The sequence below is a fragment of the Zeugodacus cucurbitae genome, chromosome 4 (assembly GCF_028554725.1).
Source record: "Zeugodacus cucurbitae isolate PBARC_wt_2022May chromosome 4, idZeuCucr1.2, whole genome shotgun sequence".
Lineage (NCBI taxonomy): Eukaryota > Metazoa > Arthropoda > Insecta > Diptera > Tephritidae > Zeugodacus > Zeugodacus cucurbitae.
The window spans coordinates 49,111,816-49,130,984 of NC_071669.1; the positions used below are offsets into that span (position 1 = coordinate 49,111,816).

Consider the following 19,169-nt stretch of genomic DNA (forward strand, 5'->3'; position numbering starts at 1 on the left):
AATAACAATAGAACAAACAAAGGAAATCAGCTAAATTGCCGGCTTGTCACACAAAGACTCAGCGCTAAGAAACTCAGACACGATGGCTGGCCGCTCACATGATGAGATATTCACCAAGTCCTGTATATAATCAAAAAATGCAAGAAACCCGTTTCTAACACGCGTGAGCTTAACTTCAAGTTGAGGATAGTAGCAAACCGGAATATGAAACATCATCGACTTGCTTAAACTCGTATTCGTACTAAATTATGAATTTGGTTTAAGTTGAAATAATCGCATGAATAACGGAGCGCCCACGCTTCGGTCGATAGAATTATAAATAACAGAAGTGGATGAGAAAAATAACGCTATAAAAATAACGCAAACGAAGACAAACGACATAAAACAGGCTAATACAGTTAAACGACGATAATGTGTTCCATTTTTGGGCGAACAATTATTATTAGCCGTCAACGATTCGCTACATATCTACGTGTAAAATCAAAAGTAGTGTTATATGTATAATTAAATTTCATGCTCTCACAATGGTATAAGTTCAACAAGCTTTTGGCTAGAATTTAAAAAACTCCACTTTTGACTATAATAAATAATTGGAAAATGCTGTCGAACTAATAGAAACCTCAAATGTACATACATAGGTATATAATGAGTTCACTTTCTTTCGAACAAACTTTTCTTGAACGAAATTTCTTTATGAATCCACATATTTATTGTTAGGAAAACAGAATTCTGTAGGCGGGTAGGCCATTTTGTTAAATCCCCTATATTAAGTGCCAAACTATTAAATAACAAAAATATATTTGTTGTAAATATGTCGTAGTACATGTGAGTTTGTGTATACCCAAAAAATATAAAGAGCGCCGCCACGTCCACATTAGCTACGCGGCTTTATTTTCGTTTTCTCAACTTATACCTTAATCTCTGTGTTTTTGCGTTTTTCATTTATTTATATGCCGCTTATTTATTTATTTACTTAATGTATTTGTATCCATATATGTAGATACATAGATTCATTACGTGTATATCGAAACAGGCCTCTAAGCGCTGACTCATTATGTACGTCCCACTTTTTGACACTTTCCGCTCGAGCGCATCTCTTGCCTGGATTGGTTCGGTTTGGTCGCCGATTCAATAAGTTTGGAAGTTAGTTTATGTCATCTTCAATGTGAGCCAACTTAGCATTTTCTTGGCTCTGTTTATTTGTGTGCTTTGGCATAAATAAATATTAGCATAGCAGACAATAAATAGAAATACGATACAACAACAAAAATAACATGACACGTGAGTTGTGTGGTATATTCTATATGTACATACATATGTCTGTATGTTTATAGAGAATCACCGCCCTTTGTAGTTGCCATTTTGGTTATTTGCCAAAAAATATTTTTTTTTTATATTTTCATAGTTCTTTTAGATGGAAAGATTTTTTTAAATCTTTTTCGAACTCGACACTTTCGCTTAATGTTCACACACATATATACATACATATACTATATTTTCATAATTTTTATTTTTGTTGCTTTCTTTGAGGAATTATTCTTGGCGGTGTTTGAAATGTTCACTCTGGCGTTGGGATGCTCACACATACGTCTCTTCTAGCGGGCTGGCGGATGTGCCGGAATTCGCGGCGTCTGCTAATGTTGCGTGAAATGCGCAAACATACTGACAACTTGTGTATAAATATGTATAAGGTATGTGAAATCTCGTGGGTACACATTAGAGCTCTTGGTATTCGACTAATCGACTAACCGAATTAACCGAATAGGGCATTATTCGAATAATAATATTCGGTTTGCACTATTCGGATAGTCGTCAGTCATCGACTATTCGATTAACCGCTCATTTTCGACTATTCGGTTAACCGTTCGTTGTCGACTATTCGAATAGTGCAAGTTCATTAATTTTCTTATTTTTATTGAAAAAAGTGAAACATTAAAACTAACAAAAAACTCGCTATTTTTTATGACTGTCATACCAAAACTGTTGTTGTTTCACATGCAAAATTAAAATATGACTGATACAACACTGCGTGGTATGTTTCTTGAGTTCGCTATTCTATACCCATACCCACTTGCTGCCGAATTTTTTCGGTTTTTTGCGGCATATGCCTAGTACTGTAGTAACCGGTTACTTTTTGGAACCGGTTTTTTTTTTGGGACACACTCGTGGCAGTGTGGGCGGTCGGTGGGTGGGGCTTTGGGGCATTTTGGGGCAAAACTTTGACGAGTGGGTAGTCGGTTTTCTGTGAAGATCCGGTTTTTTTGGGTCGGTCAGTGGTCGGTTTTGCTCGTGCCCTTCTGCCCGAACACTTCTCAACCGATTTATACCGCACATTGTATATATCTGGAAAATACGGACATATATCTGGAAAATCAAAGGCTTTTAGACTGCAAACAATTTTCATTTATTCGAATAGTGACAGTATAACTATTCAAATAACCGCAGTAGAACGACTATTCGAATAGTCGGAACATTGCGACTAACCGAATAGTGCTAACCGGTTAATATTCGTACGAACGGTTACAAACCGGATATTCGAATAATCGGTTTTCAGGTTAATCGAATAGTTTTAAGAGCCCTAGTAGTTGTTATTTTATCTGGCATTATTTTGCAACATTTAGAATTCACATCCGTATTTGTACTTTGTATCATAACATATTATATACATGAATACATAAAAACATATTTATTCAGTGGTCTCGTGGTATTGTTGGCTTTCGCGTTTACTTTTAATGGCTCATCACGGCCCATGCCGTTGCAACAACGGACTGGAAGCTTAGGGCATTAATACGACTATGAAAAAGGTAAATACACATACAGGCACATATGCATGTATATACAGAGGTAGTCAAAATTATTTACACATCGAACGTTTTTTTTTTTACAAATTTCACACAAAAACCTTTTGCTTGTTGTTGTTGTTGTCGCAGGGTAACAAAATGCTATGGTGTTGTAAACCTTGATCTATTCCTGATAAAGTCAGTTTGGCCAGAATAGCTAGAAATATGGCGAAGAAATAAGCAAATGAACTGAAGACTAACAGTAGTCAAAAGTATTTACAAAAGCAAAGTTGTAGACCTAATATAAATAAGTATATTGTTGCTTCAAGCTTTTATTATCAGCTCGCCTTGTGAATTTGATCACCGGAGCTTTCAGTCATAAAAAGCTCTTTAGGGAAATGTAATCAAAGATTTTGCATCTACTGCTTAGTGCCATTGAGAGTACCAATCTAGATGTTATCCCTTGTACTGTAGAGAGCTTCCACAGAGGTAAGTTTCATTGATATGATCACCAGAGCTTTCGAGTTGTAAAAAGTTTTTCACTAATATATTGTATGTATTAACTATTATCCGTTGCAAGGATAATCCAAGATTTCAACAAAAGGATGCTAATGACTATAAGGAGCTTTTAAGCTGTTTATTTTCTTGATACTATCTGGCTATTAGATAGGATTCCTTCTGAATACATTTTAAAGAGCTTTCACAAGGTTTACCCTTATCAAGTCAAATCAGTTTTATATGAGAGACTTATATACTACGAGAGCGTATTCAAGCATTAATTGAATGTTGAAGTGAAACAACAGACACTGTTTCAGTCTGTTGGAGAGTAACATTCAATAGAACATATAATCACATATAAATACATAAAGGGTATTGGTGTTCATCTTCCCAGGTTCGTCTTCAAATAATACGAAAACAAAATAAAATAAATGTCTCTTATTGCTTGTTAACATGTTACCACATACACTTCAAATTTACTACACTTGCAACTACCCTGTGTTATTTACTTGCAACAATTTCTACATAGTCTACAAAAAGGCAATTAAATAAATGCAATTTAAGCACTCAAATTACAAATAGAACATAACATCTGACATATGTATGTATGCTTGGTGCAGTGATCAGCAAATATTGTTGAATAAATGCAATTACAAGCGAAATTTGTAAGCGAAAAATAAAATTGCTATGTTGCAAATTTGTCATTGAAATGAAATGCTTTCAGTAAATACAAGTGCATTTCTATGTGTGTGTATATAGATATCTAAAATGAATATTTATAAATAAATATGTTCATATGTATGTCAGCACAAACGAAGTACAATAATTGTGTATAGTGCATTGTTACGTATGTCAACTCTTGTGCTTGTTTACCGTTGTTTGTGCATCCAGTGGACAGAAATATGCAAAATCAGGCAAATATTATGAAGCGAAAAGACAACAAAAGCAAAGGCTATCTACACATACACATTGAAATGTAAACAGCAACAAGTGTCCATTTAGCATTTTGAAGCTAATATATGTATATAGTATGAGTACACCAAGCATCAAATGAAGGTTTACACATTTCTAAATAAATATTTTATTGTCGTTCTTTTAACAATTTCTGAACCATCGCGTGATCTTCCGAAACAACCTAGCTTCTGTTTTAGGACCAAAGATTGTTGAACTGTACTATAAATTGAACTAACCTTAACAACAGACTCCGAACAGACGTTTCAAAATTACAAGAAGCGATTATGCAATCTTTTCTAACAGAAATGGCAGAAGTATGAGATTTTTGTTGGGTAAGGGAAATACTAATTAACATTTGACATATCATGGTTGCCCACTGCAACCATAAAATAGTCCAAAGACTTAAATACACCTCAGTTAATGTTCATACATATATAATCTTAATTCTTTTATATTAATAAATTTTCATAACCTCAAATAAAGAATTACAACTTACAAAGCAAGAAATATGAGAAAGCATCACTGAAAAACATAAATTGAACTGTCCAACGACAGCAAGTGTTATGCAAAGCCTCACTTTCATGATTAATACCAGTGATTGGGCTGTCAAATCGATTCGACATATTGACGCGACGCTGAGTCATTGCCAATTTGAGAGCGCCACACGGCGAGACTTGCCCGAATGTAGCGTTGACACAATGGGGGCACACGCCATGTTGCAACGTTGCAACACCGCAGCGCTGCATTGCGAAATTGAATTTCCACTAGCGACAACCTGCTGCCGATCACGATGCCGCCGAGTCATGGCCATTAGGCAATAAAATGCAAATTGACGCAACGCATATGGCTAAATGCCTCGTTGTGACAATCAAAAATTCAAACGAAAGTTCAATAAATCGCTGTTGTTGGCAGCGTCGCCGTTAAGCGCACAGAATAACAGCTGTCGTTGACATTATGCCACTTTGCATTAGACAAGAGTGTCAAACAAGAGTGCACTTGTTTGTGGCTTGTGGATTAGCAACGCTGTTGCAAGCGTGGTTGAGTAACAAATGCGGCCAAGTGGTGCGAGTGGCAAGTATGTGAGGATTTATGTGTCTTTTCTGTTATGTAGAATACGTATTAAACTTAAATGAGTCGCAAAGTGAAGTCAAAAGTTAATGAATTCTCTTTACCATCACTGCTACAGCTATCTTCACTTTCGCTACAATATATGCATTTGCTCATGTGGCATTTAAATATATAAGCAGTTATTTTACAGCGTTTAGATTTCATTAGCTGCCACCACGGACACAAACTCTCCGTCAGACAAATATACAAAGACATATCTGTGCGTGTATTAGTGCCTCCAAAATATCAAACCGCACTTATCGCTAATGGCAGCCGTTAATTTTTAATATGTTGTGTGTACAGCCGAGCGCCGAGCGCCGAGCGCAATGAACCAGCTCAGTGGCCTTAAGCGTACATATGTATGTGCCTCAGGCCTCAATCTCTTGCTGATGTCAGATAATTTCTTTGATTTTTAATTAATTCACATTATATATTAGAGGGAAATCAATATTAATTAAATTAAACGTCGCTTCAGTTAATTAAGCTATTAAGCATTTATTTTAGAGAAAGAAAGCACTTACACAAACTCATATGTGAGTTGGCATTTGATCTCCATATCAGTTAATTGTGATAGGCCCTTCTAACATTCGCTTTGGGTCAACTTTGCTGAGACTTGGACGGATGCACGTGTGACACACACATACCCACATGCATTCAAGTGTAGATATGGTTGACTATGTCGAAACCGTTTAGCGTTTCATTTCGTTTTGAACGCTTGGAGCTTCGCTTATCACATTACATTCAAGCGCATTTGAACGTTTGAACGCGCGTATCCGCTGTTCGGCAGCATTAAATTGAATGAATTTTATGATTTGGGGCAATGAATTATTTGGGGAATTTTCGATGTCAAATTTTGTTTGTCTCAAGTGAAATTATCACTTAATTATTGTTATCAGCGTGCGCAGTTAATGTTATCGTACTTGTATTTGGTAGTGATTAAAAATACAATTTTACATTTAAGACACCACAAATGGTCCAATTACTAAGATTATTTTAATATGTCTGTGAACGTATGTTTGCCTAAGTTAATTCTCAGACAAAGATGAGCGTTTTTTTATTTTACTATAATTATAATTATATCAATTAATTTTTAATTCCATTTAAATTTTGTAATTATCTAATTTTTGTAGAAAATTTTGTTTTTGAGTTCATAATATACCTTAATTTTAATTTCAGAATTAAATTATTAAAAAATATTTATTTATTTTTATTTTTAGTTATAATACAATTTATTTATTTTCAAATTTAATTTTCTTAATTTTGATTTTAATTGAATTATAATTATATAAAATTATATCAATTATCGAATAAGTAAAACAGTTAAAAATATCGAAACTCCTTATTTATTTGATGAAAAAGTTTAATTTTTGCGAATTGTTTATGTAATTCATAAATTTATATAAATTGTGGATGTTTAAAACTTATTGCTCATGGCACTACATGATGTAATCGCTAAATTTGTTGTCTTTAATTTGAATCAAAAATCGACAGATTAACACTAAACAAATCTGTTAGGCCTCTAGCCATTCATTTTCTAGGAATTCGTGATGATTACGCAGAAATGCTCTAATTATGTCTTCGAGCTTTGATTTATGTATTTAAATATAATTTTGTTAGAAATATACATATACACATACATATAATACATTAAATACATTAATTTCAAAATAAATAATAGAAAATCTCAGATTTAACTGCTAAAACTTTCAACAAAAATATTAAACTATTTTGCAAGCAGTAATTAGAAAGGTACACGTTGTATATACACTCATACATAAATACAGAGGAAAAACGTATATATGCATTTGCATAACTTCGTCCACAACTTTTCCGCACACTTCAGAGCATAGCGTCGCTACTCCTCAATCATTTATCATTCTCAGTTCACTAAGTACGCATATTCATTGGCTAATTAATGACAACAACAACTACAACACTTCACACCGCGAGTATCAATTAACCGTTGTTGCAGTCAATTACCTTTAATTACCTATAAGATAAAATCGATGTTGCCAGAGTAGTGTATGTTTAATATAGTCAACACTAAAGACGGGAATACATACAAGCATAATTGAATACATACATACATGCATACAACACTTGATTAACTTTTCAACAATTTACAAATTGCTTACATTGTTGTTGGCAACACAGCAAATGAATGCCAATTAGGAGTAGTAGTAATAGCAGTTCTTGTTGTTGTTGTGTTGGTCTAAAACTCTACCGCCAGCTGATCGATCTCACAGCGACAAGTGCAAACGCTTGATCGCTGATTGATCGACTCGACTATGAAAGTAGCTTTTCGACCGAAAGTGAACGGTGTGTAAATTACAACAACAACAATAACAAGAACTAAGTTATGAAAATTGCGATTTTTAAATAAGTGCAAAATGGTGTCTGGGACTAGACTTTCGCCAGAGGCGGGGAGACAAGCAGACCATCGACGTTGGTTGAAATGCGTGGTGAAAACGAGTCATTAGTGTGGTTAAATTCAGTTATTTAGCGATTAAAGAGCTAATTTGCGACAATAAACGCAACAACAGCAATAATAATGTTTTATGGATTGAGTAAACAGTTCTTGGCACTACTCCACCTACCGTCTTTCAAAGGCATGTTCATAGTCGCAATAACAACAATAACAATAATAGTGATTACAACAACAAAATACATTAAACATTAACAATAACAACCAACTATTCATAACACGAAACATATTTCCTTAATTGCAATAATGGTTGTTTAATAAACGGTCGCTATATATATTGGGACAACACTGTTTTGAAGAGAGGCCAAGTCCAAGTGTGCCCAGCGCGGAAATACCACGCTTTTAATGCATATACGGTTAGGAATATAATAACTTCAACATTGTACACGTGTACGTCGATATATGTATATACTTCGGTTTTGGTTTGCTTTGAGGTAATTTTCATTTTCAATGCAATTGTTGTTGTTGCTATTTCTTTTTTATACTTTTTTCATTTTCGTTGTCTGCATTGTCTGTCAGCGCGTTAATTGTCTAATTGTAGTCGCTTGTCATTGTCATTGTCACTAGTCTACACACCTTCTTGCACTCTAAAAGTAGTTATTATATTGTTGTTGTTGTTGTATGTAAATCAGAGGGTAAAATTAATAATTAATCATTTATGGCAGCATTTAGTTGTTATCACTGAAATCCGTATGTAAATGACAGTCTTTATTAAAATGGAGGTGTGATTGTGGGCTGTGACTTATAGCTGCACACCATATAGTGGTTTTTTGAAACATATTCTAGAAAATAGTAAAAGTGTGACAGCGCTATGACAGTTGTTATGACAAATGACAGTTTGAAAGAGAAAGGAAAGTTACATCCATAATGCTGAATATGGATTTATGTATGAATAAATAATGAGGATGTCACGAAAAGGTCAAAAAAGTTTCGAAATCTTGCCACATTTTGAGAATAAGTATGAGGTCTATCGTGTACACGAACATCCACAATAGTGGACAATGCTTTAAAGAAATATTTAAGAAGTTAAAATAAGTTCTTTGAAATACATACAAGATACTTGCATTTAAGTAGACATGGGTTGTCTTTTTGAATGTTCATATTTCATTTCGAAATTAAATATTTTGGAAGTCACTATGTATGAGATTTGCCGCTGAATCTTACCTGAAATAAAATAAAGAGAAAAGTTATTAGAGTTTTTATCAGATGCAAGGTCAGATTAACAGCAAAATGTAATTACTAAAAACACAAAAATCCGTCCATAAATATGCAGAGATATGCGATAAATCCTTGGTTTCACCAGCATTATATACACTTCAAATCAATTATGCTAATGAAAATATAAAATAATTGCAACAACATTATTTGCTGCAGCAGCATAAGGCTTGTAAGGATTCTCCAGTCACATACACTCACAGATATTTATTTAAGAGCAAAAGGATTGCGTAATAGCGGAAATATTACACATAAACACGTGGATGAAATGAGGATAATTTGAAAAGTGCAGTTCAACTGTAAGTACTCAAACACATATGTATGTATGAACATTTGAATATATGATTGCAATTCGCCGCTTGTCAGTGGGTGGCTGATGTTGAATTCGCCGCATCGACATTACGACAGCTGAGTAGGGCAGTGACCACGACCGACGAATGTTCGTTCGCTTGAAGGCCAACTATGTATTAAATATTGGCAGTGCAACTTGCTTCGCGAATTGTTGTTGATAAATATGCATCATTGTTCTTGTTGTTGTTTTTTGTTTCACTTATTGTTGTTGCCGCTTATTGGCGCAGACTTTACGACGACGACTATTGTAAGTGAGCAGATATACATAGATTCACTTATACAAATGCTGTTGCTGCTTTTATATAAAGCGCATGACGCATAGGAAATTCGAGTTAATTTAAGTGAATGAAACAATCATTTTCATTCAAATTTTAACATATTGTCTGATACTTGAAATTTCTACACTATTTTGTGCCATATAGTTGACTTTATTTCCAATAGTTTATTTCTCGTTAATGTTTTTGTGGTTATTTGCAATATATTTCCTATAGGGCAGCTATGTCTGCACATAAAATGTATTAGAAAATGACATGCCTGCTAGTGACGTATGTGTAATTATGACGATAAAGACAGCAGTAATTGCAATAGCGCTCGCGACGATGACAACAACAACGATGACAAATACATTGGCGTCCATTATCTATGGTATTAGTACAGCGTACGGCGGCGACAAACGTGGTGACGGCCTTCTGGCAAGGCTAACAAGTTTTTCCCCTCAACTCATTCAAACCCAGTCAGACCAGTATGAATACAAATACAAGCAATCTGTTTATAAAATATTTAATTTTGTTGTTGTTAGAATGCACCAAACAGCACAGCACAATTCTTTTTGTACGTTATGAATTCGACTTTGGCTGTCTTCATTCATTCAAAGAAAAGCTAAATCAAGCAGTAGAAAACGAAGAACACCTTGCACTGCGTGATGTCAGTAGTTCTAAGCCTGTTTGATGGATTGGTTATAAAAAAAACATGGATTGCTACATAGATACTCATAAGTATGTTTGTGCACAAGTGTATGATTAAACTTAGGTGTTTGTGAATTTGCACTTATATACTCGTCTGTTTTTGTTCACATGTGTGATTTGATGAGAATTTCATGTAATAATGGTATATATGCGAACATGTCTGAAAGTGGAATGGTTGCCAGCAAAGCATCGCGTGTTCTGAAGTTGAATTGTGTGAATGGGTGAATGCTTGAATGAGAATTTGATGACTAATGTGTGAAATGTGTTTAAATGTGTAAAATTGCCATGAGTGATTTAATTTTTACGTGAATTAGACATTATTTAATTCTGTTGGAGTTGATGATCATCGTAGACACTTAATTATATACATTAGAAGTGTGAAAATATTTATATATATAAAATAATCGAATAAAGTTCATTACCAAAGAACACAGATTAACCTCAAGAGAATATATGTTAATAGCTTTCACAGGGCTTCATAACTGAAGTTAATTGCCTACATCAAAATTGCTAACTCGAAATTGTTAACCTCGGAAGCTTTTACTTCCATTCTGGTCAGTTAGTTAATTGCAATATAGTTAATACAGGTCGCAGTTAAAATCAACATGTGCGGAGTTATAGTTCTAAATGCAACATTAGATCCTCCCTCGCGGATTTCGAACTGATGAAGAATCTTTGAAGAGGTTAATCGATCGCGCTTGGACATAATGTTATCCAATGCAATTACGGTCTCTGTTGTCTGTTAGACTTCTCATCTAGTTCATTTGTTAATTTGTTGTGTCAGTTTTTGCTCGATTTAGCTGATCACAACCATTTCAACCTCAAGAGAAAAATTTTAATTTTTTAATTTTATTGTTGCAAGCTGCCATTGTGCAACTTCAAGCATTGTCACATATACATACATACATACATGTATTGTAGTTTGTAGTGGACCTCTCAATTGCCAACTGTAATTGAATAATGCCAAACAAAATATTTATTTGATTTCTTAAGACACTTAAGCCCAACTCAGCAAGCTCGCTGAAGTGACTGACCGGCGAGTATATAGTGAAGATCTTCACATAATGCCACAATAAAGACTATGTATGGGCACACACATACAAATACATTACAGTGCAACAAAAAGCTCTCAAAAACCCAAATGTTTATTACGGTGGCAATTGAAAGTGGTTGCTAAAAGCATTAAATGCAATCAACCGACGACAATCAGTCGCAATTCTGTGCGTAATTTGTGGCAAGCTAGTGTGTGTGTGTATGATTGTGTACTCAGACTATTATTGAATTTACAATTTATCACCAATGATTTACAAGATTTTCGACTCAGGAAAAAAAAGTAACGGTAATATGCAAAACACATCCGAACTAATGAGTACTGCTCATTTCGCCATTAGGTTTGCTTACAAGTACGGTCTTTCTTGCACAGCTATGTGTTTATGTGTGTGTGTAAGTTCACAAATTTTATTATTTTAATGTTCCGAAATGACAGATTTCACTTGAAATCTGGGTCTCACTTGAACTTTTTTTCGCTCGATTGATAACGCACAGCCCAAATGCAAATATGGTGCTGACTAATGTGTAGTTGCGACAATGTCTTGTTTGTTTTGTTGTACTTTGTTTGGCGCAGAAATTTGTCTGTGAAATTAAGCGTCTGGAGTGCGAGTTGAAATGGAATTAGCACGGTAAAAAGCCGTCACAATGAGTAAGTAATTGCCACATTTTGTACTTGTCAAATTAATGTTGCACTTTGTGGGGATTCGAAGCGATTTCGAATAGATTGTGAACCCTGTAGCAAAGTTAATGCCAAATTTTGGAATTTTTGGTAGAAATATTTCATTACCACTTTAAAACAAGTCTAACACGATTTTGGTAAATCTAGTCAAGATGTACACCACAAACTTCTGAATAAGTTGGCAAAAATGGACGTTTTGAACATAATGATCTCTTCTTAAATTCTGAATTTTAAACTTTGATTTTTTAAGTATTTCGACTAAGTTTTACAATGCTTTAAACTGAATATACTGTTTTCTTCCTTTTAAGAAAAAACTGTCGGGTTTTCGTTTATTATTTGACCAAAATTAAGAAAAAAGACAAAATCCGTAAAAGTTCCGGAAATTTTCGGGATTCCGAAATTTTTGCTTTCGGGATTTAGAGACTCTGACTACACGCTAAATCGTACATTCATCTACATAAATATGATTTTGCAATGAACAACGAATTAGTTAACCTATGAATGAGGCAGTTGTCATACTAAATGACCTATACGTGTGCCAAATTGCCAAAGAATGCTTGGCTGCGATTCAATTGTGCAAAAATATGCGAATATTTTACGATTGCGGAAAATGACATTTAAACATTTGCAATTTTATGAGATTCGGTCGACTAATAATAAATAAATATATGAACGAAAATTAATGTGCAATACAGTTAGCCAAGCGAGTAGTCGAAGCCATAAATATATGTGCATGTTAGAGTGTGATTCCTTTAATCATATTTCAACCATGCTGACCACATTGTTTTAGAATAAATACAAAAGTGAAAAAAGCTTTGGCTTTGAAGAAACGTGAGTTACTTTTCATGTTCGCCTACTTTTATTACACAGTGTATGTGTGTTTATAAGTACATATTAATTTAGAAATACGAGCATTAAGCGAAATTTATTTTAGTGCATATGCACTTTGAAAAGGCTCAAAGCGGCTTTGTCGAGTTTTGGGCAAAATGCCGCAGGCGCTACATTGTAAGTCACACTGTGTATTTTGAGTAAATCCACGACTATTATGTGCTAATATATTGCATGTGTGTGCATACATTTTGGCAGCGAGTGCAATGAGTCGCCGTCTCTAAAAACACACAGCCTAAATGGCCGGCACATAAATCGCCGCGGAAAGCTCAAATTGGCAATGCAGCTTAATGGCACCGAAATTGGCAAGAGTCATGAGGGGTGAGAGGAGCTTGTTGCAACGTCATGTGTTATGCCCTAAAGCGGTGAGTGACGATCGACGGCCAGTGCAAATGTTAAGTGCATAATAAGTACATACTCGCATATACGTGTGTTGTTGTTGTTGCGCCGTCATGCCACAAGCACATTTCGTTTGTATTTCTATTTCTATTTCTATTTGATTTTCATTTTCAATTTTCCTGTTTAACTTTTTTCGTCCGCTCGCCGGTTTGTGCTTCAATGTGTGTCACTGATGTGTCCAATAAATTGTCACGCATTGTCAGCGTTTTGAGTGCCAATTCGCCGGCAAAGTAAACAACAAATATCCAACAGATACTAACAAACTATTTTCGGAGATATCCACTTACTTACACACACTCATGGCTTTATTTACTGGGAACACACAAATTCGATTATACCCCACACAGCAAAGGGGAGTGTAGGTCACGCTTGTCGCATGGTATTGCCGCATATGGAGATACATCCATACAAACATAGTTACTGTTAAAATCACGCGGCGTTTACTGCGGTCTCGCTCAATATTTATATTAAAATAAATCTACAATGGATTTGTTGCAACAATTTGTTGTGAATTTAAGGTTAAATGTTGAATTTGTTGTAGCAACATTTAAATTTATTGTATGTTGCAGTTGAAGATTGCCAGCCCATGCAAGTTTATTGCAAGCACGCTGTTAATAAGAATTCAAATTAGCCTTCATCGAATTGCAACAACAACAACGACAAGCAGTTGATAGAATAAAAACTCAAGTCACATTCATTTTACTCACCAATAATAAATTGCTGCCAATATTAGAATGTTCTTATGAGTTTTCGAAAAGTGGCCTGCAGGGAAATTTACGCTAAATATTTCATAGAATACCAAGTGGGATTATGTTAAATACTCAAACGTTATTGTAGAGTGCTCAACAAATTCTTTAACCTTTTTAGGTTATGTTGAGAAAACGAAAGTTTACTCCTATATTGAATAGGTTAATGTCAGAGCCTTCCATTTACCAAAAGTTGTTGAATAGAAAGAAATGGTTGAATATAATAGAGTTACTGACCATATAGAAAGGAGGCCACCCACCTAAATTTTTCTAGTTGACTTCTAGTTGAGTAAAACGAAATGTGGTGATTAATAAAGAAATTTAGAAAAACTTAAAGCTTTTTATGAGATTCACTTACTATATATAGCGCTTGCTTCTAAAACTGTTTCTGATTAAACAAATGATTTAGACTTACGAATCGAACTTACAACTGGTATAAAATAAAAAGTCTGAACTCTTGAACTTGACAGAAGTATTCACTTACTCTCTTGTAAAAAATTCACTATCTTCATTGTTGCTTTTATATAAATTTTTTTAAGGAGAGAAGCGCTTAAGTGTAGTAGCTGTTAAGGGCCAAAATTAGTTAACTATGCAAATGATCTACAATGCGTTATATATTTACTACATAGTAGCAAAGGCAACAAAATAGCAATTGAATAACTTTTAATGTAGGCAATAAATTATCTGTGATTCCAAAATATGCCAATATTCTACTTATGTGTATAAGTATATATACTTAAGCATGAGAATATGAAAACATTTCACTATTTCCGAAAGCAAAATGTTTTTTTTTTATATCCACGTGATTCGGAAATTTAGTGGCAAGATGTGCTAAAAATATTTTTAAAAATGTCTTATAATTCTCGTATATTATATATTGAGATTAACAACATGCATACATACATACATCTATATGTAATAGTTGATGTACTTTCTGAATAGCCACAAAATGCTGTAATATATGAGAGAAAGAGTGAATATTAAGAGTGAAGGTTGAGTCAATTACTCAGTGAACCTTGGAATACCAGTTTAAAAAGCTATTTTCTGGGGAATTAAATCACTGAGAATGTGTATGTATGTACATATATATGGGTATAAATAGTGCTGTAATGGAAATACGGGAAATGTGTTGCTTTTACCTTACTCCCGGAAAAGTGAAAGAACTCAAGAAATAACTGCTAAATTACCAAATTTCGTCTTTATTACTCATAATGAGTTCCACTGCATATAAACTAAAAAAATGAAAATTTCAAAACAATATTTTTAGTCTTCTTAGTCTGGCCATTAGACTCTAGTGCAACGAACTCGAAAACATAAGAAAAATTAAACAATTTATAATGCCTACCAGAGCATAGGCGGTACGATAGGCACGTTCGTTCTCAAAAAATGCACTCAAGTAAAACTTTTTGGCAAAGCAATACCCACTAGAGACCAGCCATAGAAACGAATTTTGAAAAATACTAATGCCAATTTTTGAAAAGAAAAAACAAAAGCAAAAGCAATTCTACTGAAAAGAAAATTCAGAAAAACTATTTTCTAGACGCAGTTTATCGGAATATGTCGAGTGTAAACCACTATATTGGCTAATCCTTAGAGGGTTCAATTTATTGGCAAGAATTCCTATTGATTTTTGTTGACTCAGCTGCCACACATTCGGGTGCAACAAAAAATGAACACAAACACATTTTTTGGAATGTACAAAACTATATTATTAAATATTCTCATTGATGTGTTGCATGGTGTATTTATATTTATAGTTGCTGCATCATACGCAATTCACAATTCGGTCAAACGGTCTTTGACTCTGCGTGCATATTGCTACACATTTGTACATTCGGCCAAACATATATTTTTATTCGTATGCACGATATTCTTATAAACTGATGAGTCGCTATATTTGCTGTAATGTTTGTTGTTGCATATGAGGCATTCCATCGGCAGCAGACTCATGTGCGAATATCATTATGTGTTTATGTATGGAAGAAGGACCCAAGCGCTAAGACATTTTTGGTTCCTGATGCTTAGTTTCCACTTAAGCCAACTAGCTCCCTTTCGGCCCACTACTGGTTACTAATTTGGTGCTCAATCATCGTGGTCAATGATTTTGTTGCCGCCTACATACCCTTTAGAAAAATGTGTGTTTCCTAAATTTTGATACAAATCTTCCACTTTTTCCACACAATTTCCACACAGGGTAGTTTAGTGCGGTTTTCGGTGGGTTTTCCTACACTGTTTTTTATGAAACATTTTTCTATGTGATGTTAGCATAATTTTTCTGCGTTTATTTTCCACTTGTTTGTTTATGTTTAAACTATTTTTGCCACAAAACACACATCTACAAGTAGATATATATAGATATTTTTCATAAACCGCATATAGGCTCTAGAGAATGTTTTAATTTGGAAACTCATGCGGCCGAAATTAGCGTCACAAACGTTGCCAAAAAAGTGTGTTTGTTGTTTTTGTTAGTTTCAATTTTTATGTAAGTAAATAGGCACGAGTAGATATGAAATAGTGGATTTGTGTTTTAAATTAACGCAAAATATATTTTTTCTGTTCATTAGTTCATTGGCTGTTTGTAGTTGCTTGGGAGGGTGTGAATGTGTGTAAATGCGGGGGCTCATATTTTTATCGCTTTAAATTTGAATTTTTTTGTGTTTTTGTATTTTTCAGTAGGCATAAAAATAGTTGGCGCATCGTGTTGACTTTATGTTTTTGTGGTGTGGCGCCGTTTTGTCGGCTTTATGCCAATAAATCGCAGAGAAAATAGTGAAATGAAAGTTTTTCAGAAAAAATAAAAAAAAAACGAATGTTAAAGCTTTTATATAACAGTATTTGAAATAACGATTATGAAAAAATAATTATTTTATTTGAAAAAATATTTGAATTGACTTGCATTCAATAGTTTGCATAAATGCTTGAGAATAAAATATGTTTGTTGTAAAAACAATTATTACATAACTTTATTTCATTATATGATCAATGCCGTTATGACAAAATGATTTTTTTCCTATATGTTTTTTTATGAAAAATTTATCTATGTATTTATTGTTTGACACATGCAATTGTGCAATGTTTCGTTTAATTAGATCATATGTAACGACTTATGCACACATATGCGAATAATTAGAGGTACATGCATTTTTTGGTGCTTTCATATAGAATGCTTTCGTTTTTCAAATAAATATCATATTTTTAAAATAATCAGCTAGATTTTGCGATATTTACTTTTTTCAATCTTGGAGCCCACATACCAGTGCCAGTCAACAGGCACTATTGATAAATATGAAAAAATAGTGATGCTGAATGAAGTTAGACATGATTTCTAAAGGTCTCCAATCCAATAGGAGTACAGAAATGCGTTCTATAAAGCTATATAATTATTTGATTGAAAAAATAATATTATTTCTTTGTAAAAACGAGACGATTCATAATTGTAATATCATATGAAAATATTTAACAAAACTGTTTACAATAATATCAAATCGCTTTCGAATTTACACCATGCACCGCAAACAAGAAATAAAATGGATTAAAGCGCCAAAAATTTATCCTGATTAATGAACTTATCATGTAATTTTACCAAATGAGTTTATTTCTTCCTTCAAACTCTACTATACGCATTTTCTTCTTCGCTCATTCGTTTCTTCGTTGTCTTCATCGTCGTCTTGATTAAATAGCAATAAACGTCGAATGAGGACGAAAATTGTTAGCGTTCGAGTAATCAACCCGCATAGCAGTGACGTCATTGACTTATAAAGGGATAATGCAGATACTTCATTAGAGAGTGTACGACAACAACAGTTAAGCAGTAAAGAGCACAAAAAAGTCAAACGTCAAAGCGGCAAGGCAAAGTGCGCAGCTCAAAGCAGCGGCATTAAGTCAAGGAAGTATTCAAGTGACAGCTAAAGGATAGACAAACATACTTATATACTGTTAAGTGAATCGAAAAGGCAACCCAGCATTTTGTTAACCAACCAAAGTAAAGAAAGTTTCCTCCACAAAATGTGTTCTGAAAGCAAACGCTGAGGATATTGCCGGGAGCCGTAAACTTCTGGCAGTAGAAATACGAGGACAAAAGCGAAATGGCAAGGAAATATGACAGCAAACAGAAAAAGTGGCGTGTGGCGCATAAGATGAAAATTAATGCCAAAATTTCAGAAAATAACGAAATTTCATTGAAAAAGGATTATTAGAGCTTACAAAAGTAACAACAATTAAGTAACCTATTTTTACCAGCGAAAAGTACAACAAAGGTATTTTCGTAAAATGTATAATATTAGTCTGTTGAGAGCTGTCGTTTAACAAAAGAGTCCTATGACATGTGGAGAAGAAAACAGTTATAATCCGCTTACTCTTTTGTTATTTAAACATGTGCGAAAACAATCCTCACCACATACTCTATAAAAGCCTCAGCTTGTAAGCTTTCACAAGCACTTAAATACTTGGTGGCAAACTGTCTTCCACTTTTTATGAAAAAACACACTAACAAAAGTTGACGCTTATGATAATGCTTCCTTCCAAAACTAAGTCAGCTCATCATTAATAACTAATATTAAACAAAAATAAGTGACATTTCACATAAGTGGCATTCAAAATATTAAATGGAAGGAAAATTAAGTTTAAACACATACACTTAAGAATATTATAAAGATCTAACCTTAAATCAACTAAACTAATTCTGCAAAGTTCTCTCATTTTATCCAAAGAAATGGTTGCATAAGCTCTAAAAACTTTCGGCCAGACTTCACAAAACTATTTATAAGTTTACAAATTTAATTTCTTTTCTCTCAGTGTACATTTATACGGCCAACTGGCCCACAAAGCACACATTAAAACCTCTTCAGTTTCTATGATTGATGTCTGAAAAGCGAACGAAGAAACTTCGAACCCAATTTGTGAGCTTAAGTTCATCTTTTTGGTTATTAACTATGGACCTTCTTATCTCGTGCTTTCACTAATGATAGAACATTACTTGCTGTAAGTGGGAAATATGAAATTCCAGTTGTGCAGGCCGAGTGACCGACAAATGCTCCAATAAGTGTGTATGTC

At 34.0% G+C, this 19,169-nt stretch overlaps 1 protein-coding gene across 4 annotated transcripts in view; it reads right to left on the reverse strand.

The window, feature by feature from the left end:
- LOC128921795 (division abnormally delayed protein-like) overlaps nt 1-19,169 on the reverse strand; it is a 289,849-nt gene that overhangs the window by 54,386 nt on the left and 216,294 nt on the right. The window contains exon 3 of one of the 4 annotated variants that reach the window (XM_054230182.1): nt 6,698-8,988. The exons of the other annotated variants lie outside the window; for them this stretch is intronic. Within the exon in view, the coding sequence (XP_054086157.1) occupies nt 8,891-8,988 (98 nt within the window). The 3' untranslated portion in view covers nt 6,698-8,890. Of the gene's footprint in view, nt 1-6,697; nt 8,989-19,169 lie in introns of those variants that run through there. 4 annotated transcript variants of the gene reach the window in all.